Here is an 18,260-nt window from a genome sequence, read left to right on the forward strand (position 1 = left end):
AATAGGGAAAAACCAGTGGATGCCTGTGGGACCTCTTGTATGGCAAAGAGTAGTGCGGGCAGCAACTTATCCCAGTCCCGGGGATCGTCCTCCATCATCGACTTCAGGGTCCTGTTGAACCGCTCCATTAACCCTTCAATCTGGGGGTGGTAAACCAAGGTTTTGAGGGCATGGATATTTAGCAGGAGGCACAGCTCAACCATCAACCTCAATGTTACATTATTTCCCTGGTCTGTCAGTATCTTGTGTGGTAGTCCAGCTCTGGCGAAGATCTGCAGGAGTTCGTTAGCGATAGCGGGGGCAGCGGCGGTTCGCAAAGGGACAGCCTCGGGGTACCGTGTCGTGTAGCCGACTATGATGAGAATATACTTGTGGCCCATGCTGCTCTTCTCCAGGGGGCCTACCAGATCCAGGCCAATATGCTTGAAGAAGATCCTGCCCAGGGGTAAGGGCACAAGGGGGGCCCTCGGTACCCCATTCGGGCTGGCTTTTTGGCACATGGGGCAAGAGGCACAGTAGTCCTGCACTTCTTGGTGAATATTGGGCCAAAAAATTCTTTGGGCCACCCTGTGCAGCATTTTATCCCTCCCCAGGTGCCCGGCCCAGGATACTGAGTGGGCCAGGTGGAGCAAGCCTTGCCAGAACTGCCGTGGGACCAGCAGTTGGCACAGGTCTTCCTTCGTCTGAGGGTCCTGGACCAGCCATTAGAGAAGATCGTTGCGGATCTCAAACCGGGGTCCTTGGGGAAAGTGCTGAGGTTGGTCTTCCTTCTGGGTAGGGCCCACTGCCTGTTCCCAGGCCTGGCTGAGGGTTGGGTCTTCCCTTTGTTCTTCTAGGAAGTCCCTGTGAATGTCCAGCCTTCCTAGCCCTTCCCTTGTCAGGGCTTCAGCCAGGTTGTGGCCTGCCTCTGGTGTCCCGGGGTTCCCCAAGGGTCCGACTTTGGGGTCATCCAGCCTTGGATGGCCTAGCAACTCCCTCTTTGTGAGGCGTGTCCCCTAACTCCTGAGGAGTGTGCACTCCACTCCTGAAGGAGGTCAGTGAAGCCCTGCCAATCACGCCCCAGGATCACCAGGTAGGCTAGCTTTAGGGCCATCCCAACTAAGCATAGTCCTTCCTGATGAGCAGCCTCAAGTCGTACCCAGGTGGTTGGGTACAGTCTCATGTCTCCATGGATGCACTGCAGATGTATGGGTGCTCCAGCCGGACCCGTGATCTCAACTAGGCCGGCCCGGATGAGTGTTTGACTATATCCTGAGTGAACTAGGGCCATTGTTGATATCCTGTTTACCCAAACGGGAATAAAAATTTTACCCAGTTCCCTCTTCTGGGCATGGTGACCGGTCACCCATACCTGCCCATAGTTATAGTCCATGTAGGGTCATTCTCTCCTGAAGTGCCCCTCTTGTACGCACTCGTAACACCCGCCATGATTTGATCCCTTGTGGGTGCCGGCATTGTGGGTGCCGGCATACTGGATAAGAGGCGGGGACTCCCCCCTTCGGTCTTGCAGGGCCCCCAGCCTGCTGGTTGGTCTCACTCTCCTGGGATCCCTCAGCGGCCATCTAGTCCTCTGTCAAGGAGACCGCTTCGGTGAGGGTTGCCGGGTGATGCCGTTGCACCCACTCTTCCCCCCCCAGCAGACAGGATCTGGGTGAACTGTTCCAGGGCCACGGCTTCAGCCACTTGGACTCCAGTCCAGTGTTCCAGTTTAAGCCACTGCCAACAGTAATCCCGGATTTGTTGTGCCACAGCGCTGGATCTGGTCTCTGGCAGATACCGTTCACAGCGGAGTCACTGGCAGTATGTTTTGGGGTTGACACCTGTTTGGTCCAGGATAGCTGCCTTGACCTTAGAGTATTCTAGTGCCTCCTGAGGGTCGAGGTTCCTGTATGTGGTCTGTGCTGGGCAGTTAAGTAAGGGGCCAGAAGCATGGCCCAGTGCTCGAGTCAGGGCCGGCTCCAGGCACCAGCCCAGCAAGCAGGTGCTTGGGGCGGCCAAGGGGAAGGGGTGGCACGTTGGGCTCTTCGGCGGCAATTCGGCGGCAGGTCCCTCAGTCCCTCTCAGAGGGAAGGACCTGCCACCGAAGAAGAAAGCGGCGCGGTGGAGCTGCCGCCGATCGCGATCACGGCTTTTTTTTCCCCCCCGCCGCTTGGGGCGGCAAAAACCCTGGAGCCGGCCCTGACTCGGGTGGCCACCAGGCAGCAGTGGCGACCTGCTCGAAGTTCATGAGGAACCCCCCTGGGTCGTCACTGGGTCCCATCTTTGTCAGGTGTACCAGAATCCCTGTCATACTGTCCCCTGTCTCTGCTTCTGCCGGGATAGGGGAAGGATTCAGGTGGCGGAGTGGGAAGGGGGCGCAACAGTGATGCCATCTGTTGGACTAGACATTCCTGCTGCGCCTGTGGTTGGGTGGCCAACTCTCGCATGAGCTGGTGCTGCTGCTGCTCCATCTGGAGCTGTTGCCAGGAGATGAGCTGCTGGAGCAGCTGTGTCTGCTGTTGATGCTGGTCCTCTAGTAACCATTTCAGAACCTTCTTGGCCTCCATCTGTCTGGTTTGGGACTTTTAGCAGGCCCCAATCATTGCCTGCATTCTCCACTTGTTATTGCGGAACTGATACACCCCGTCACCCTTTGGGGGAGGGGGAGAGGTGCGGTCTCAGGGCTGCCGGGCCCTGTGGCCTTAGTCAGTAGCCCGGCCATTGGGTGCAGGACAATGTGGCCTAGTGGCCAGAGTCAGTAGCCCTTCCCTTGCTATCAGGGTGGTACAGCCTAGTGCAGTGTTTTTCAACCACTGTTCCGCGGCACACTAGTGTGCCGCGAGATGTTGCCTGGTGTGCCGTGGGAAAAAAATATTAAACCATGCTTGAATGTCGGAACTGGTTACTAAAATTTTTGAATCCCACCACTGATGTTAAGGACTATAAATAGCTCAGAATATCAGCTTTGTGTTCAGCCAAACAGGCCCAGGTTGCGCACTGAATAAAGTATTTTATAATTTTTCATATTTCTGTTTACTTACTATTTCATAATAAAGTAATTATAAAATACTTTCTTTGTGTTTATTTGATTCCTATTCAAGAGAATTACTTTATATATAGTCAATATAGGCACAGAGTTAAATTTTTTAACATTTTCTAATGGTGGTGTGCCTCGTGATTTTTTTCATGAAACAAGTGTGCCTTTGCCCAAAAAAAGGTTGAAAAACACTGGCCTAGTGGCCAGAGTCAGCAATTTGGCCTTTGTTCTCAGGGCAATGCGGCCCAGCGGCCAGAGTCAATAGTGTAGGTGAGCTGGGCCACCACCCCGGGGTGTGAAGTGGCCAGGATAGGGGGACCCAGACCCGCCCTCTCCACCGGGTCCCAACCCAGGGTCCTATCGGTGGTGGGGTTGCCCACCACCAGCTCGACGGGGATCCTACCGAAACACGCTGAGCCTGTCTCCGGTTCTACAACTGCTTCCTCACAAAGTTTCCTTGGGTCACTTCCTACCTGATTCTCTGCAGTTTGTCTGTCTCTAGGTCTCCACGGTCTCACGCCCTCTCTGCAGTGTCCCGAGCCTGTGTGTTGGGGTACATCTCCATCTGGCTGGCCTCTGTGTCCTGGAGTGCAAGCGTTCCTCCCCAAGGAGTCAGCAGAGCACCTCCTTCCTCACCAGCAGTCAGCCCAGACTGAGCTGCTCTGCTGCCTTTTATATCCTGTCTCCAGCTGGAGCATGCTCAGCAGAACAGAGGGGGCGTGGCCTCCTCAGCCAAGAAAGAAGGGTTACCCGTGCTGCACCAGTGCAGGGCTAATACACCCTGTCACACAAATCTGAAAGTCTTCTGTTTTGTGCTTGTACAGAGATATGAGCCGAAGCCATGTTTATTGATAGTGAAAAAGTCTACATGACAATTTGTCTCTTCCAAGATGTCTATTAGGTACATGTTAGTACACGTTCTCCATAGTGAGTCTATCCCTGTGTGGGTGCACTTGCATGGGGAGTGGGTGTGGGAGTCCCTTCTCGGTCCTCTCACCCAGGAAGCAGCCACCATCTGGTAGCCATTACTCCCTGAGTGCAAGGTGGTGGAGTGCTTATGCTGCTGGAAGCACTATATCCTTGGAAGTGGATGGGAAGCCTGGCCATGGCCCTTCCTCCCTGTTCATCAGCAAGTGGCTGTGGTCCTGAGCAGGAGGGGAATGCAGTTTAAATCTGTTATACGTTGGCAGGTGCAATAAGGATTGATAACAAATATAGCAGTCCATGTTAACGTCCTTCAAATCACATCAGAGTAAAGGTTTCCAGAACTGCAGTCTCCAGGTCCATCAGAGGGCAAATGCAATGCTGAGTTGTTATACCTGAGGTACTACAAGCTACACTGAATGCCTTTGCAGACATCATAACACTCCTGAAATGGACACAGGGCCGACAATGCAACCTATATAGCTCAAGTATCTCGACAATGTCATATTTGCCAGGAAGCCAGCAAGTCTAGTGTTTAGAGCAGGGAATGGGGAGCAAAGAAATGTGGGTTCTATTTCCAGTTTTGCCAATTACTCGCTGTCAGTAACTTCAAATGTATTCTGTGCCTTAGCTTCCCCTACTTGTAAAAGGAGGATAATATTTGTAATCCTTTTGTGCAAAACATTTTTGCATCCTTGGATGAAAGGCACTGTAGATGTGTGTATTATTATAATAGGGCTATGGAAGCTGATACGCTTATATATGATGAAGAATGCAGACCACGCTTGCCTGTTTTTCATCACTGTGAGTCATAGATATGCATTTAAAATGTGCACTAAAATGTCAGGGGAGTCAAGTTCAGTCCTGGGCTTCATGGTCCTGGGAAAACTATTCAGAAAGCATGTGTGTGTGTATGTATGTGTGTGTAACAGGATGGACAGAAGCACGTTGCATCATTCTCTAGTGACATCCTCTGATCCTAGAAGTGTCATTGACCCTGACCTGTTATTCATCCCTCTTCCTCTTTCTTTGGTAGTAGGGAGTCAAGACTTGACAGAGAGAGGGAAAGGGTTTCTAAGGCATCAGAACAATTCCTTTCCCACTCAGCGTGTGTACAAAGCTTTTAGGACAACACACACTTATAAAACATATTTGAGTGATGGAATTTGGTTTTAAAACATCTCCAGTGAACACCAGGGATACTTGGGTCTGGCAATTTAATCTCTCTAATAGTAATTTGTATTACGGTAGGACCTAGAGACTCCAGTTAGGGATTGGACCCCATTGTGTAAGGTGCTGCACAAAGATGTAGTAAAAACCCACACTCTGGCCCCACCCCCTCCCCCAAATTTATTGCACTAATATGCAGTGAATTTCTGATTTTAGTTTTGGTTTTACTTATTCAAAACCTTGATCCAAATGGTAGTTCCCCCGGGCCACATGGTGCTTGAGCCCAGATCCACAAGTAACTTTACACATGTGAGCAGTTCCATTGAACTCAGTGAGACTAGTCACATGTGCAAAGTCACTCACCCGTGTAAGTGTTTGAAGTTTGCCTTTCTTTCATAGACCAACGTGTGGGTGTGCGGTGTGGGGTAATGTCTCATAGAAATATTAAGAAGCCAATGCACCTAAGACAAAAGAGAGATTTTCTTAGGCATGAAAAGCAACAGGAGCCTTTTAGATACAGGCAGGAGGATATTCAAAAGCATTTAGCACTGGACTACCTCTACTCTTGAAGTCAGTGTGAGTTGTATCATTAACTTCCATGGGAGCAAAGTTAAGCTAAGCTGAACACTTCGGAAGATCTCACCCACAAGGTTTTCACAAAGAGAAAAAACACACTCCAACAACATCTCATTAGAATAGTAACCAAAAAGTAGTCTATATGGACTTGGGTGGCTTTACACGTTTATACAGAGTGATCAACATGCAGTAGTAAAAAGCAGTTTTTATTTTATTTACATGTAGATAGTATGAGATTTTTGAAAAGACTGTTCATGGTTGTAGGATAATTGTTCCAAAAAGCAGAATGTAACTAAAATTAAAAAAAATACCGTATACAAGAAAATCAATGCATTTAATAAAATAAAGCATATTTTGTCTCCTTTTAAATTGTATGCAAAAATATTTAAATATATGTCTGTTCAAAAAAGAGATCAAGCTCTTTGATCTAGTGGTGCATAATAATTATTCAACTCAATTAGACAAATGTATTTGGTGGGTTCGAATTAATAGGCCAAGCAAGCTTTTTTTCCTTTGCTTCTCTGTCAAATGAATCATAGATTGAGTCTTTGGTTACAGGTTTGGTTGGTGCGGGGATTTCTGAGATTCCAACGTAATTTTTTTTGGCTATCCTTGAACTGGTGGTGATGGTGTATGCATTGCTTCGGTAGCATTTCATGGAGGACATGCAAAATGTTTCTTTCATCCCTTTCCTGAAGTTTGCATTATACACTGAGTACAGGGTGGGCTTAGAAGCTGACGAACTAAAGGATATCCAAGTGATAGCCATGAAAACCAAAGAACTCTTTCTGTAGTCTGTCTCCTGTGGGTGCCACAGCTGCACCACGTAAAAAGGGAGCCATGATAGCAGAAATACTAAATTTAACATCAGGAACATCTTGATGGTTTTCACTTTTGTCCTTGGGACTATATTCATGGTCCGCCTGACTGTTCTGCCATCGGTTCCTATCCTCCAAATGTACTTGATGACCTTTTGGTAAAATAGGATGATGAAAATGGATGGAATCAAAAAACTCACCAAAAGATGGATGATGCTGTAGACAGCTCCATCCCAAGAATAGGGGAGAAAAAAGTTGCAATGGTTGTCCCAACTGGAGCCATAGAAAAAGAAAGCTGGGGACACAAAAGCAGCATCAAAGATCCAAGATGCTGCAATCATTTTCTTCGCTTTTTCTCTGGACACTTTGAAACTCAAAGGATAGACAATTGTGTAGAACCTATCTACGCAGATAGACAGCAGCACATAGATCTGGACACCAGGGGTGAGATACTGAAAATATCTCACTAGCTTGCACATAACGCTCCCAAGTGTCCACCTGCCAGACGTAAACTGGAGCAGCACAAACGGAGCACTCGTCATGCTAATGAGGAGATCGGCACAAGCCATGGAGACCACAAAGTAGTTGGTGGTAGACTGAGTCCTCCTACTCCGGTGGATCACTAAGCAAACGAGGGAATTTCCAAAGACAGAGAACAGCCATAATGCTCCAAAAACCATGCTGGCTACTACTATTTCCCCTGGTCTCAGTTCATACTGCAAGACAGTACTGTTCCTCTCTGCTCTGTGTTCCTTGGATAAATCTGTCATCTCATGGCTTGCCAGAGACATAGAGGTTTCAGAGAGGCTGTCGTTCTGGAGTGGTAGCAGTACTGTTGGGATAACAAAAGAACCTTTGCTAGTATCCATACCATAGGCAAACATCATAGTCACGTTTTCCTCTTGAGCTCTGAATGGAGACAGAAGCAGGAACATTATTGTTAAAAGGGGGAGAGAAATATATGATTAACAAATAATAAATTTTGCTTCGGGATATTATTATGAAAAGTAAACAAATAGCCAACCCATGTTTGAATATAAGGAACACCTGTTATATATATATGTGTGTGTGTGTGTGTGTGTTGGTGTGTATATATTGTGTGTGTATACACACACACACACAGAGGTATGCTGAAATGCTTGTGTCTATATCTATATCTATCTATCCAGGTCATCAGGGATCTGTGGAATAGATTATAAACAGGAACTGATTTTTATATTCAAATGTGGGGAGGAGATCTGTTTATTTTTCATGTCAATATCCCAAATTTTCATGGATCAAAGGCCAAATGCTGCTCCCATCAAAGTCAGTTGGAGTTTTGCTATTAACATCAGCAGGACTGACATTTGGACGTAAGTGCACAGAAAGCTGCAGAGATGAGATAACACAGACGAGACCACGATTGGGAAGCACAAAAATGCTAACTACTTCTAAATTAGTAACCTGCTCAGAAGCTGCCCATGGACTCACTTTGTGTTATTTCACTAGTCTGTTTGCTGCCCAGCCCACTTAATCTGAACAAGTTTTTTTAAAATCAAGTAGCAGTAAGAGATGGCTGAATCCTTTCTCTCCCCTGGCATGTTTCAGGCAGTCAAGGACTTGCAGGCTCTGGGGAAGAGAGGCATACAGCTAGATGTGAAATTGAATATCCAGGCCCTTTGTGATGGGCAGGGAAGGAAGATGGGGCTGAACAAGCCTCCTTGCACTCTTCCAGGATGAGGAGAAGAAGCTCTTGCATCCTGGAAGGGATCAAGGGAGACGATTCCCACAGCTCCTGCTCCCCTTCCACCTGTGGGAGAAGAAGAGAAGATCCTTTCCCCACTATCAGGGAGAGCAATCAGCAAAGTAATGTGAGTGAAGAGTGGTGGTGGGTGACTGAGAGGAGGGAGTGGTGGAGAAAGGGTGTGTGTGGTGGGGTGTGTAGCTGGGTGATTGAGAGGGGTGAGTGAGAGAGTTAGATATGTGTGTTGTGATGTGGTGCATATTGGGGATTAGATCCCTAAATCCCAGGGTTGGCTCTACTGTTATCCACAAAATTCCCATGTAACCCTAAACTCACTCAGCACCTAAGTTTTTAAGGGAAAAGCTCCAGAAGTGCCTAAGTTTCTACTTCCGGGCACACCCTAGGTGTCCGCATGCCTCTCTCCCACCTAAGCCCAAGAGTGAGCCACAAAACGGGGGAAGATCGGTGTTCACCTGCCTTTCTCATACTCAGAGGCTGCCTACCAGATCTGGTTCCATTCAAAAATCTGGTCACCAGAGGAGAAGGTGCTGCTGCTGCCGCCGCCCACCTTGTAACCCAGTGGTTACAGCACTCATCTGGGCTGTGGGTGACCCAGGTTCAACTCCCCTCTCTACCTGAGGGGGAGAAAGAATTTGAACAGGGGTCTCCCACCTCTCAGGGGTGTGTGCTAACCACTGAATTATGAGACAGTCTGGTGTGGGGGCTCCGTCAGTCTCTCCTGTTGATGCTGTTCCACTGTGTATAAATCCCTAAAAAGTCATTGGAGCAGGGTGCCTGGACCCTGGGTCTCCCACCTCCCCTGTGGGTTCCTTAAGCATCAGGCTACAGAGTCATTGTTGTCCTATTGCTCTCTCTCTCTGGCCTAGTCATTCTTTGATAATTTATCAATAGTGGAACAGCTTCAGCCGGAAAGACTGAGGGAGCCCCACATCAGACTGTCTCGTTGCTCAATGGTTGCACTTGCTTGAGAGGTAGCAGGTTCTTTTCTCCCACTCTGGTAGAGGGAGGAATTGAACCGGGGTCTGCCAGGGAAGTGCTCTGATCACTAGACTAAATCTTATAAGGTTGGCACCTGCACTACCTCTTCTGGTTGTTTTGTGTAGAGTGAGGCAGGTGCCTGACTCATTCTCACAAAAATGGACTTAGGCGCCTCAGCTGCCTGACCAGGGGTGGCTCTAGCTTTTTTGCCACCCCAAGCACGGCAGGCAGGCTGCCTTCGGCGGCATGCCTGAGGGAGGTCCCCGGTACCGTGGCTTCGGTGTACCTGCCGCTGAATTGCCGCCGAATCCATGGGACCGGCGGACCTCCCGCAGGCAAGCCGCCGAAGGCTGCCTGACTGCCGCCCTCGCAGGGACTGGCAGGCCGCCCCCGGCACGTGCTTGGAGTGCTGGTGCCTGGAGCTGCTGCTGTGCCTGACTCCAGGAGAGGTGTTCCTGGCTGTGGATCGCTAGCAGAGATAAGTTCCTGAAGTTATGTGCCCAACATTGTGAGAGAGGTGGGGCTGAGGACAGCCCCCTCTCATCAGTATCTCCTGTTAGCTGGCTTAGGCAGCTCCTAGCATGTTGGCTTTTGTGGATCGCGTTCGGAGGTGCCTGTCTCAGGCTTTGTTGATCACAGTGTTGATCCTCTAGCTTTCTTGGCTCCTAAAAGTTAGGCCTTGTGATGCTGAGCATCGCAATGCCTATGTCCCTTTGTGGAGCTGGACGTGGGTGGCTGAGAGGAGCGAGTGGTGGAAGTAGGGTTGTGTGTGTGGTGGGTGACTGGTTGTAGTGGTAACTGGGTGAGTGAGTTGTGGTGGTGGGGGCTGGATTAGTGGGGTGAGTAAATGGTTGTGTGGAAGGTTACTGAGCGTATCAGTGGGGTTATTGACCGAGAGACAGAGTGGGATTTAGTGCCACTGTGCACCATTTCCTTCAGCAACTGGAGAACCATACCCTGGAATAAACCACCCTGGAGAATGCTGCCAGCCTCACTATCTGCTTCTCCTTCCCCAGTCACCTCATCTGAGGATTAACCGCTAAGATAAATATGAATTAAAAATATTTGTACCAGCTACATAACTTTATAAATAGGGATGGGGAAGAATACGGTAGAAGAAAGTCTGTTCATGAAAGATAGAGAGTTGGTGAAAAGCTGGGAGGTGAGGGGGACCCAGCTGTTAGGTTTAGTGTCATGCTCTGATTATCCTGACTTTGTCTCTGCCTATTGCTTTTTTATTAGACAGGAAATATAGTCAACTTCTGAGGATTGTGTGCTCTGGAGGGATCTTTGTGCAGGGGTCAGCACCACCATGTTGCGCAACGGACACTTGACAAAATTATCAGACTTAGTGATAGACGTTGGTGGGGGGCGGGAGGGGGCTCTGGGCTGAGGCAGGGGGTTGCAGTGTGGGAGGGGGTATGGGCTCTGGGCTGGGGGTGTGGATTCTGGGGTGGGGCCAGAAATGAGGGGTTCAGGGTGCGAGAGGGGGACCCGGGATGGAGGAGGGGGTTGGGGTTGGGGGTGGGTGAAGGCTCCAGCTGGGGGTGCAGGCTCTGGGGTGGGGCTGGGGATGAGGGGTTTCGGGTGCAGGAGGGTGCTCCAGGCTGGGATCAAGGGGGTGGGAGGGGGATTGAGGCTGGGACTGGGGCAGGGGGTTGGGGCCCAGGAGGGAGTCAGGGGTGCACGCTCCGGGCGGCGCTTACCTCAAGCAGTTCCTGGAGGCAGCAGCATGCCCGCTTTCCGGCACCTACACAGAGGCGCAGCCAGGCGGCTCTGCACTCTGCCACATCCACAGGTGCCGCCCCTGCAGCTCCCATTGGCCACGGTTACCGGCCAATGGACTGGGAGCCGCGGAGTCAGCGCTCAGGGAAGGGGGATGGAGGCAACATGCAACACCACCTGGCTGTGCCTCTGCCAGCAACAGCAGGGACAGGGAGCCACTTGCAGGGAGTCGCCTGAGGTAAGCGTCCCCACGGATCTAAAAATTTTTACCACGGAAACTTGTGTCTGTGTATGGACACATTGCCGACCCTTGTCTTTGTGCAAGGGCTGACATCTTGGCCAGGACCATAGATCTGCCGAGTTGAAAGCATGAGTCTTTATAGGAGTCAGACTCTGAAGCTGGGGGCTGTAACAGGAGGATACATGTGCAGTGGCACATGGATGTAGAGTGAAATTCTGAAGATGTGCACTGACATTCTTGGAATACGAATTCTGAATACTAAAACAAGCACCTGACAGTCCTGCAGCACCATCCATCCCAGCAACTTATGCTCAGTTGTGTCCTCTGACTCTGCCTAAGAGAGAATGAGTGAGAGAATATACTTGTGTCTACTTTAGATGCACTGTAAAAATAAATCCTGTAGGTTCATGACCGGGTTATAAACTGCTGCAGTGAACTGTTGAATGTAGCGATCAATTCACCACTTAAAAGCTGAGACTTCTTGGGCAGCCCACAGCTATTTCATAGAGAAGCTCTTGTCTGGCTGTGGGAATAAGTGGAAATGTTTTGGCTGGCTTTGAGATGTGTGAAATTATTTTCTGTGTGTTTTGGAGGCCACACTATAAATTGACACACTGGTTTCCAATGGTCAGTATTGATTGTTTTGGAACAATCTGCAATATGAGTACAGATGCATGGCTCAGTTTAGCAATGTCAAAGACTTATTATCTTTTTCTACGCTCACATGGCTCCATCTGTTTCCCTACTGGAGCTCTGCAGAGACCCTCATTTTCTCTAACTTCATAGCAATCCTCCCCATGCAGCTGTGTCAAAGCCTTCATGCCTTGAATGAAGGCTGGATGGAATTCCCTAGCAAAGCCATCAGGCAAAAAAGAAAGTGTAAGATTGGAAAGTGCATAGAGTAGTGATCATGTGAGGGGTTGAGTGCCCTAGAATTGCATTGACTTTAGTAGAATTTGTGAGCTCTCGGCATCTTTCAAAAAGGGACTATAGGTCTTCTTCTGAGCAATGCAGAACACTCTCACTATGTCATTTCATGCCACGGAAATGCAGCCATCTCTGGGTCAAACGATGCAGTTATTCTTTCCCAGCTACAGTACAGTTTTTAGGAAGGGAATGAAGCATGACTTCTCCAATTGAAACTACAGAGGAAATTTAGCTAGACAGAATGTAGTTACCCAATTTGAGATTTGGACAGGAAACTGGTGCCAACCCACCTTATCTTAGAAAAATGTGCTGTGAAATCTTTCATGACTAGGCCTGAGTTTCACATCAAAAGTTTCAAAAGTTTGTCCTTTTGAAATCAAGGACCCTAGTTGCAGATCTATTTTTGTTTATCCTTCCATTTAGTTTAAACTGAATGAGTTCATGATCACTCGAATCTAGGTTGTCCCCTACAACCAGTTTTTCTTTGAGGTCCTCACTACTCACCAATACCAAATCTAAAATGGCCTCACCTCTTGTTGCTTCAGTGACTATTTGGTCAAGAAATCTGTCAGCTATCACATCCAGGAAAATCTGGGCCCTACTATTATAGGTAGCGTTTGTCCTCCAATCTATATCTGGGAAGTTAAAGTTTCCCTCAATCACACAATTTCCAGTAGTATTTATTTAATTAAAAATACTAAAGAGGTCTCTATGCATATCCAAATCGGATCGTGGGGGTCTGTAGCATACCCCAAGCACTAGCCCAAGGGTGTAGCTTTATTCCCAAAAGTAATTTTGGCCTAAACAAACTCTATTATCCATCCCATCACTTCTAATTTCATTACAGTCTACCTCATCAATATACAATACTACTCCACTACCTTTCCCTTTATTTCTGTCTTACCTGAACTGCATATACCCTTCAAATCCTGTACTCCAGTCATGACTACTATTCCACCATGTTTATGTTATCCTATAATATCTGGTTTCAGTTCCTGCACCAGTAGTTCTAGTTCCTCCATTTTGTTACTCAGGCTCCTTGCAAGGTGTACAAACATCTTAATTGTTGTTGCTTGGCTTCACCCAAATTCCTTGCCCGGTTAGATACAGTCATTCTACTGCCGGTATCACCTACCTGACCATTAGCTTCATTGGTATTGGCACTATCTTTCCTCTTAATGGCCATTCTCCTACCCACTGCTGTTCCTTTCTCCATTGCTGTATCCTTTCTTACTTGATTTTCCTCTCTCTCAATGTTAAAATCAGGTGTGGCGATTACATGAGCATTCTCAACCGTCTCCCCCAGGTTCTAGTTTAAAGCTCTTTTAATCAGCTGTCCCAACCTCCATCCCAGAAGTCTATTTCCCTCCCTACTCAGGTGAGTCCATCCCATGAGAACAGTTCTCTGTCCATGAATACCTCCCAGTGGTCAAACATCCCAAAGCCCTTCTTATAGCACCATTGCCTGAGCCATCTGTTGATCATCATAATCTTGTCTTGCCTTCGCCCTCCTCCTCTAGGGACAGGTAGAATCCCACTAAAGATCACTTGAGCATCCATTTTTTTAAGCATCTTCCCCACCCTGGCATAGTCTCCCTTGATACATTCCAGTGAGAATCTAGCTGTGTCATTTGTTCCCATGTGAGGGGGAATCAGTGGAGTCTTTCCTGCTTCCGTTAGGTTCTTCTACAGCCTCAGGACCACATCCCATATCTTAGTTCTCGCTAGACAGCACACCCTTCTGTTCTCTGGAACAGCTCTGGTGACAGACCTGTCTGTTCTTAATAGGGAGTCCCCAGTCACGTAGACTGGCCTTTTGCTGGTGTTGCTGCAATTCTCTGGACTTCCTCCTGTTCTTTCTGGCTGCAAGTCCTCTTGTCTTTTATACTCCCTTGAAATCTTCTGCGAGTCATTCTGTATCCTTCTCGGGTTCTGAACTCTGGGTATCTCCATTGGCTCTTCCCCTCTTCTTATAGGACTGGCCACTCTTCTCTTCTTCTTTGCCCTCCCACCTTCAGTTACTGCCTGCTGTGCCCCTTCTTCTTTCTCCAAATCAGCAAACCTGTTCCTGAACTCTATTTCTCCTTCGCTAGCCGGTCTTTTCCTCTGCCTGGTTCTTGTAGTCACATGCTTCTAGTGGCCATGTTCCTCATCCAGCAGTCTCCCCTCCGAGTTCTTCAGTCCAGCTTGCATCTGCGAGTCTCAACTCTTTTCCCTTCAGCCTCCTCTTGCCTTCCCTCCATCATCTGCTCAAATCTCCTTCGAAACTCAACCATAGTTTCCACCTGCATCTCCAAACCTCAGATCTTCTCTTACATCAGTTCCATCAGGTGGCACTTCATACCATCAAAGCTTTTTTCAGGTACACGCTCCAGGATAATTTACATCACACAGCTTCCATATCCAGTCATCTTCATTGTGTCTTCCACTGCTTGGGTCACTACCACTGTTGCCTCTGTGTCCGTCATAATCTTCCCGCCTAAGCTCCTGTCAAGCAAAAAAAACCAACCCAAAACCAAAACCCCCAACAAACACCAAAACAAAACTGGAACACCACATGCTCCCCCCTACCCCCTTCCAAACTCCCCTGGTTTACAGCTGTTTACTGGCTCTTGTGCTGCTGGCTAACTGTTTGGATGCCTTTATAGGACCCCTAATCAGGGAAGCCCTGCCCCCTAATCAGGGATGCCCCATCCCCTAATCAGGGCTCTGCCTCTCTAGCAACACACTGTCCCCTACCAGTCTCTACAAATTGAACAGGAAAAACAAACAAACAAAAATACCCCTCCCCAAAACCTCCCAGAAAAACACACAACACCCACACAAACTCATACTCTGCCCCCAAAGGAGCAGGGGCTAGCCTCCTCCCTTCCCCTCCAAGAGAACTCCTATCAAACTCCCCTGTTTACAGCTCTGTTTTCTGGCCTTGCATTTGTGACTGTTGCTTTAGTATTGGAAAAACAAAAGTGGCTCTAATGGAAATGATAATAATATTTTATATTTATCTAACACTGAAGGATCCCAAATCGTGTAAAAAGCTATTTATAGCCATCACCAGTGAAAGGCAGCCACTTCTGGGATGGATGGCAAGCAGCTGGTATAAAGCACACACTAATAGCGAGAGGGGGAAATGTTGAACATCCAGGCAAGCCTGTACTCTTCTGAATAGTCCAATGGGATCTCTCAAGTTCATGGAGGACAGATAAGACCTGTGGCCAATGGGAGCTGCTGGGTGCTCAGCCCTTTTGAAATTCATGTCACTTATCTTGGTACCTAAATATGGTTTAGTATCCTGACTCTAGCAATCCGTTTGTGAAGATCTTGAAACTAGAGGCCAAGATCTTATCTGAAAGTCCCTTATGTAGTAAATAACGTGGTACCCAATTTTATCACCAGGATGACGGGCTAATTCAATGTTCTATTTAAATCTTGTATGGTGCTTAGGCATTAAGGTGATGGGAACCTTAAAAAAAACAACCCTAAGATAGAAACATAATTGATCTTGTCAGAGTGTAAACCTGACCTTCAAGGGAGTCTAGATATTCCAAAATTGATGCGTCAACTACTGAGTCATCCGCTCTAGCTATAATCTCAGAACTCTCTATTATTATCATCTCTCTGAATCAAAGACACACCCACCCACCCACCCCAGGAAGTAGCATCTCTGTAGAATGGCAGCTTACAGTTCTAGAAGCTGGCATTCATTAAATGGATTAAAAGCTGGCTAACAGATAGGTCTCAATGTAATTGTGAATGGGGAATCATCACTGAACTGGTGTTTCTAGTGGGGTCCCACAGGTATTGATTCTTGGCTCTATGCTATTTAATATTTTTATTAATGACGTAGAAGAAAACATAAAATTATCACTGATAAAGTTTGCAGATGATATAAAAAATGGGGGAGTGGTAAGTAATGAAGAAGAGAAGTCACTGATATAGTGTGGTCTGGGTTGCTTGGCAAACTGGGCGCAATCAAACAATATGCATTTTATATATGGCTAAATGTAAATGTATATGTGTAGGAACAAAGAATATAGGCCATACTTCCATGACAGTGGACTCTATCCTGTAATCTATGACTCTGAAAAGATTTGGATGTCATAGTGGATAATCAGCTGAATATGAGCTCCCAGTGCAACATTGTGGTCAAAAGAGTTAATACAATCTCTGGATGTATAAGCAGGGGAATCTTGAGTAGAAGTAGAGAGATTATTTATCTCTGTATTTGGCACCGGTATGATCACTGCTGGAATAATCAGTCCAGTTCTGGTGCCCGCAATTCAAGGAGGATGTTGATAAATTGAAGAATATTCAGAGAAAAGCCATGAGAATGATTAAAGGATTAGAAAACGTGTATTCTAATGATAGACTCAAGGAGCTCAATCTATTTTGCTTAACAAAGAGAAGGTTAAGGGGAGACTTGATTGCAGTCTATATGTACCTACATTGGGAATAAATACTTAATAATGGGCTCTTCAATCTAGCAAAGATCTGATGGCTGGAAGTTGAAGCTAGACAAACTGAGATTGGAAATAAGGTGTAAATTTTTAATAGTGAAAGTAATTAACTATTAGAACAATTTATCAAGTGTCTTGGTGGATTCTCCATCACTTGCAATTTTAAAATCAAGATTGGATGTTTTTCTTAAAAAATATGCTCTAGGAATTATTTTTGGGAAGTTCTTTATGGCTTGTGTTATACAGGAGGTCAGCAAGATGATCACAGTGGTCCCTTTTGGTCTTGGAATAGATCAACCTATGAATCTATGAAAGAGACAAGGTGGGTGAGTTAATATCTTTTATTGGACCGACTTCTGTTAGTGAAAAGACAAGTTTTTGAGCTACACAGAGCTCGTTTTCAGGTCTGGGAAAGGTACTCCGAGTGTCACAGCTAAATACAAGATGGAACAGATTGTTTAGCATAAGTAGTTAACACATATTGTAAGAGACCATTCAGGGTGAAGTGGCCAGTTAACACCTTTGCAGACATAGGACAAAAAGGGGGTTAGCAGATTACAGATTGTTGTAATAAGCCTGTGACATTATCTGATTAAAATATGACCATGCAAATCATTGTTGCTACCACTGTTATACACTAGCAATGAATCTTATACAAAGTGTGCCAAGAAGGTGTCAATAGAAAGGGTTAAGCGGCTCGCAGGCTAAATGACCCAGAGTCAACCTTTAGAGACATGTTAGAAAAGTATGTGAATGGTAATTAGGGCCATTCCATGTTAGATAGGGTAGAAGAGGGGTGTGCCAAAGGCGTCATGCGAGCTGATTTTCAGTGGCACTCTGCTGCCGGCTTGGGGTTCTGTCCGCCAGCCCCCTGCCAGCCGGCCCCCTGCCAGCCGGGATCCCAGCCGCCATCCCCAGGGGCTCCGCTGCCGACCTGGGGTCCTGGATGCTGGTCCCGCTCAGCTCACTGCTGGTCTGGGGTTCCGGCTGCTGGCCCCTTGCCAGCCAGAGTCCTGGCCACCGGCTCTGCTCAGCCCAGTGCTGGCCTGGGATACTGGCCACCAGCCCCCTGCCAGCCAGGGTCCCGGCTGCCAGCCCCGCTCAGCCCGCTGCCAAACCTGGGATACCGGCCGCGGGCCCCCTGCCAGCCGGGGTCCCATCCAGAGGCCCCACTCAGCCCGCTGCTGGCCTGGGGTCCTGGCCGCCAGCCCAGGGCTCTGCTCCTGGCCTCAGCTTGGTGCTCTGCAGCCGCCCTCAGCTGAGGCTCACTGGCCCCAGTCTGGGGCAGTGAGGGGTGCAGACAGGGGCAAGTGGGGGTGCAGCTCAGCACCCCCACCTTAAAAATTGTTCCAGCGCAACTGGGATATTTTTAAGTCCTGATTTGCTGCTTATACTATGCCATGTGGGACAGCGCACTGGATTTGACATTGTGCATGCCATCTGTCGCAATTTTTCCCCCCGCTGTGAGTTGAGGGGTACATTTGACATAACATAAGAACATAAGAACATAAGAAAGGCCGTACTGGGTCAGACCAAAGGTCCATCTAGCCCAGTATCTGTCTACCGACAGTGGCCAATGCCAGGTGCCCCAGAGGGAGTGAACCTAACAGGCAATGATCAAGTGATCTCTCTCCTGCCATCCATCTCCATCCTCTGACGAACAGAGGCTAGGGACACCATTCTT

At 47.9% G+C, this 18,260-nt stretch overlaps 1 protein-coding gene across 1 annotated transcript; it reads right to left on the reverse strand.

Annotated features, from left to right (window-relative positions):
- Nucleotides 1–6,143: 6,143 nt before the first annotated feature.
- Nucleotides 6,144–7,391, reverse strand: GPR19 (G protein-coupled receptor 19). The gene has a single exon (XM_065423755.1). The coding sequence runs from the start codon at nucleotides 7,389–7,391 to the stop codon at nucleotides 6,144–6,146; it is 1,248 nt and encodes a 415-aa protein (XP_065279827.1).
- Nucleotides 7,392–18,260: the final 10,869 nt, after the last annotated feature.

The sequence above is a fragment of the Emys orbicularis genome, chromosome 1 (genome assembly GCF_028017835.1).
Source record: "Emys orbicularis isolate rEmyOrb1 chromosome 1, rEmyOrb1.hap1, whole genome shotgun sequence".
NCBI classification, from domain to species: domain Eukaryota; kingdom Metazoa; phylum Chordata; order Testudines; family Emydidae; genus Emys; species Emys orbicularis.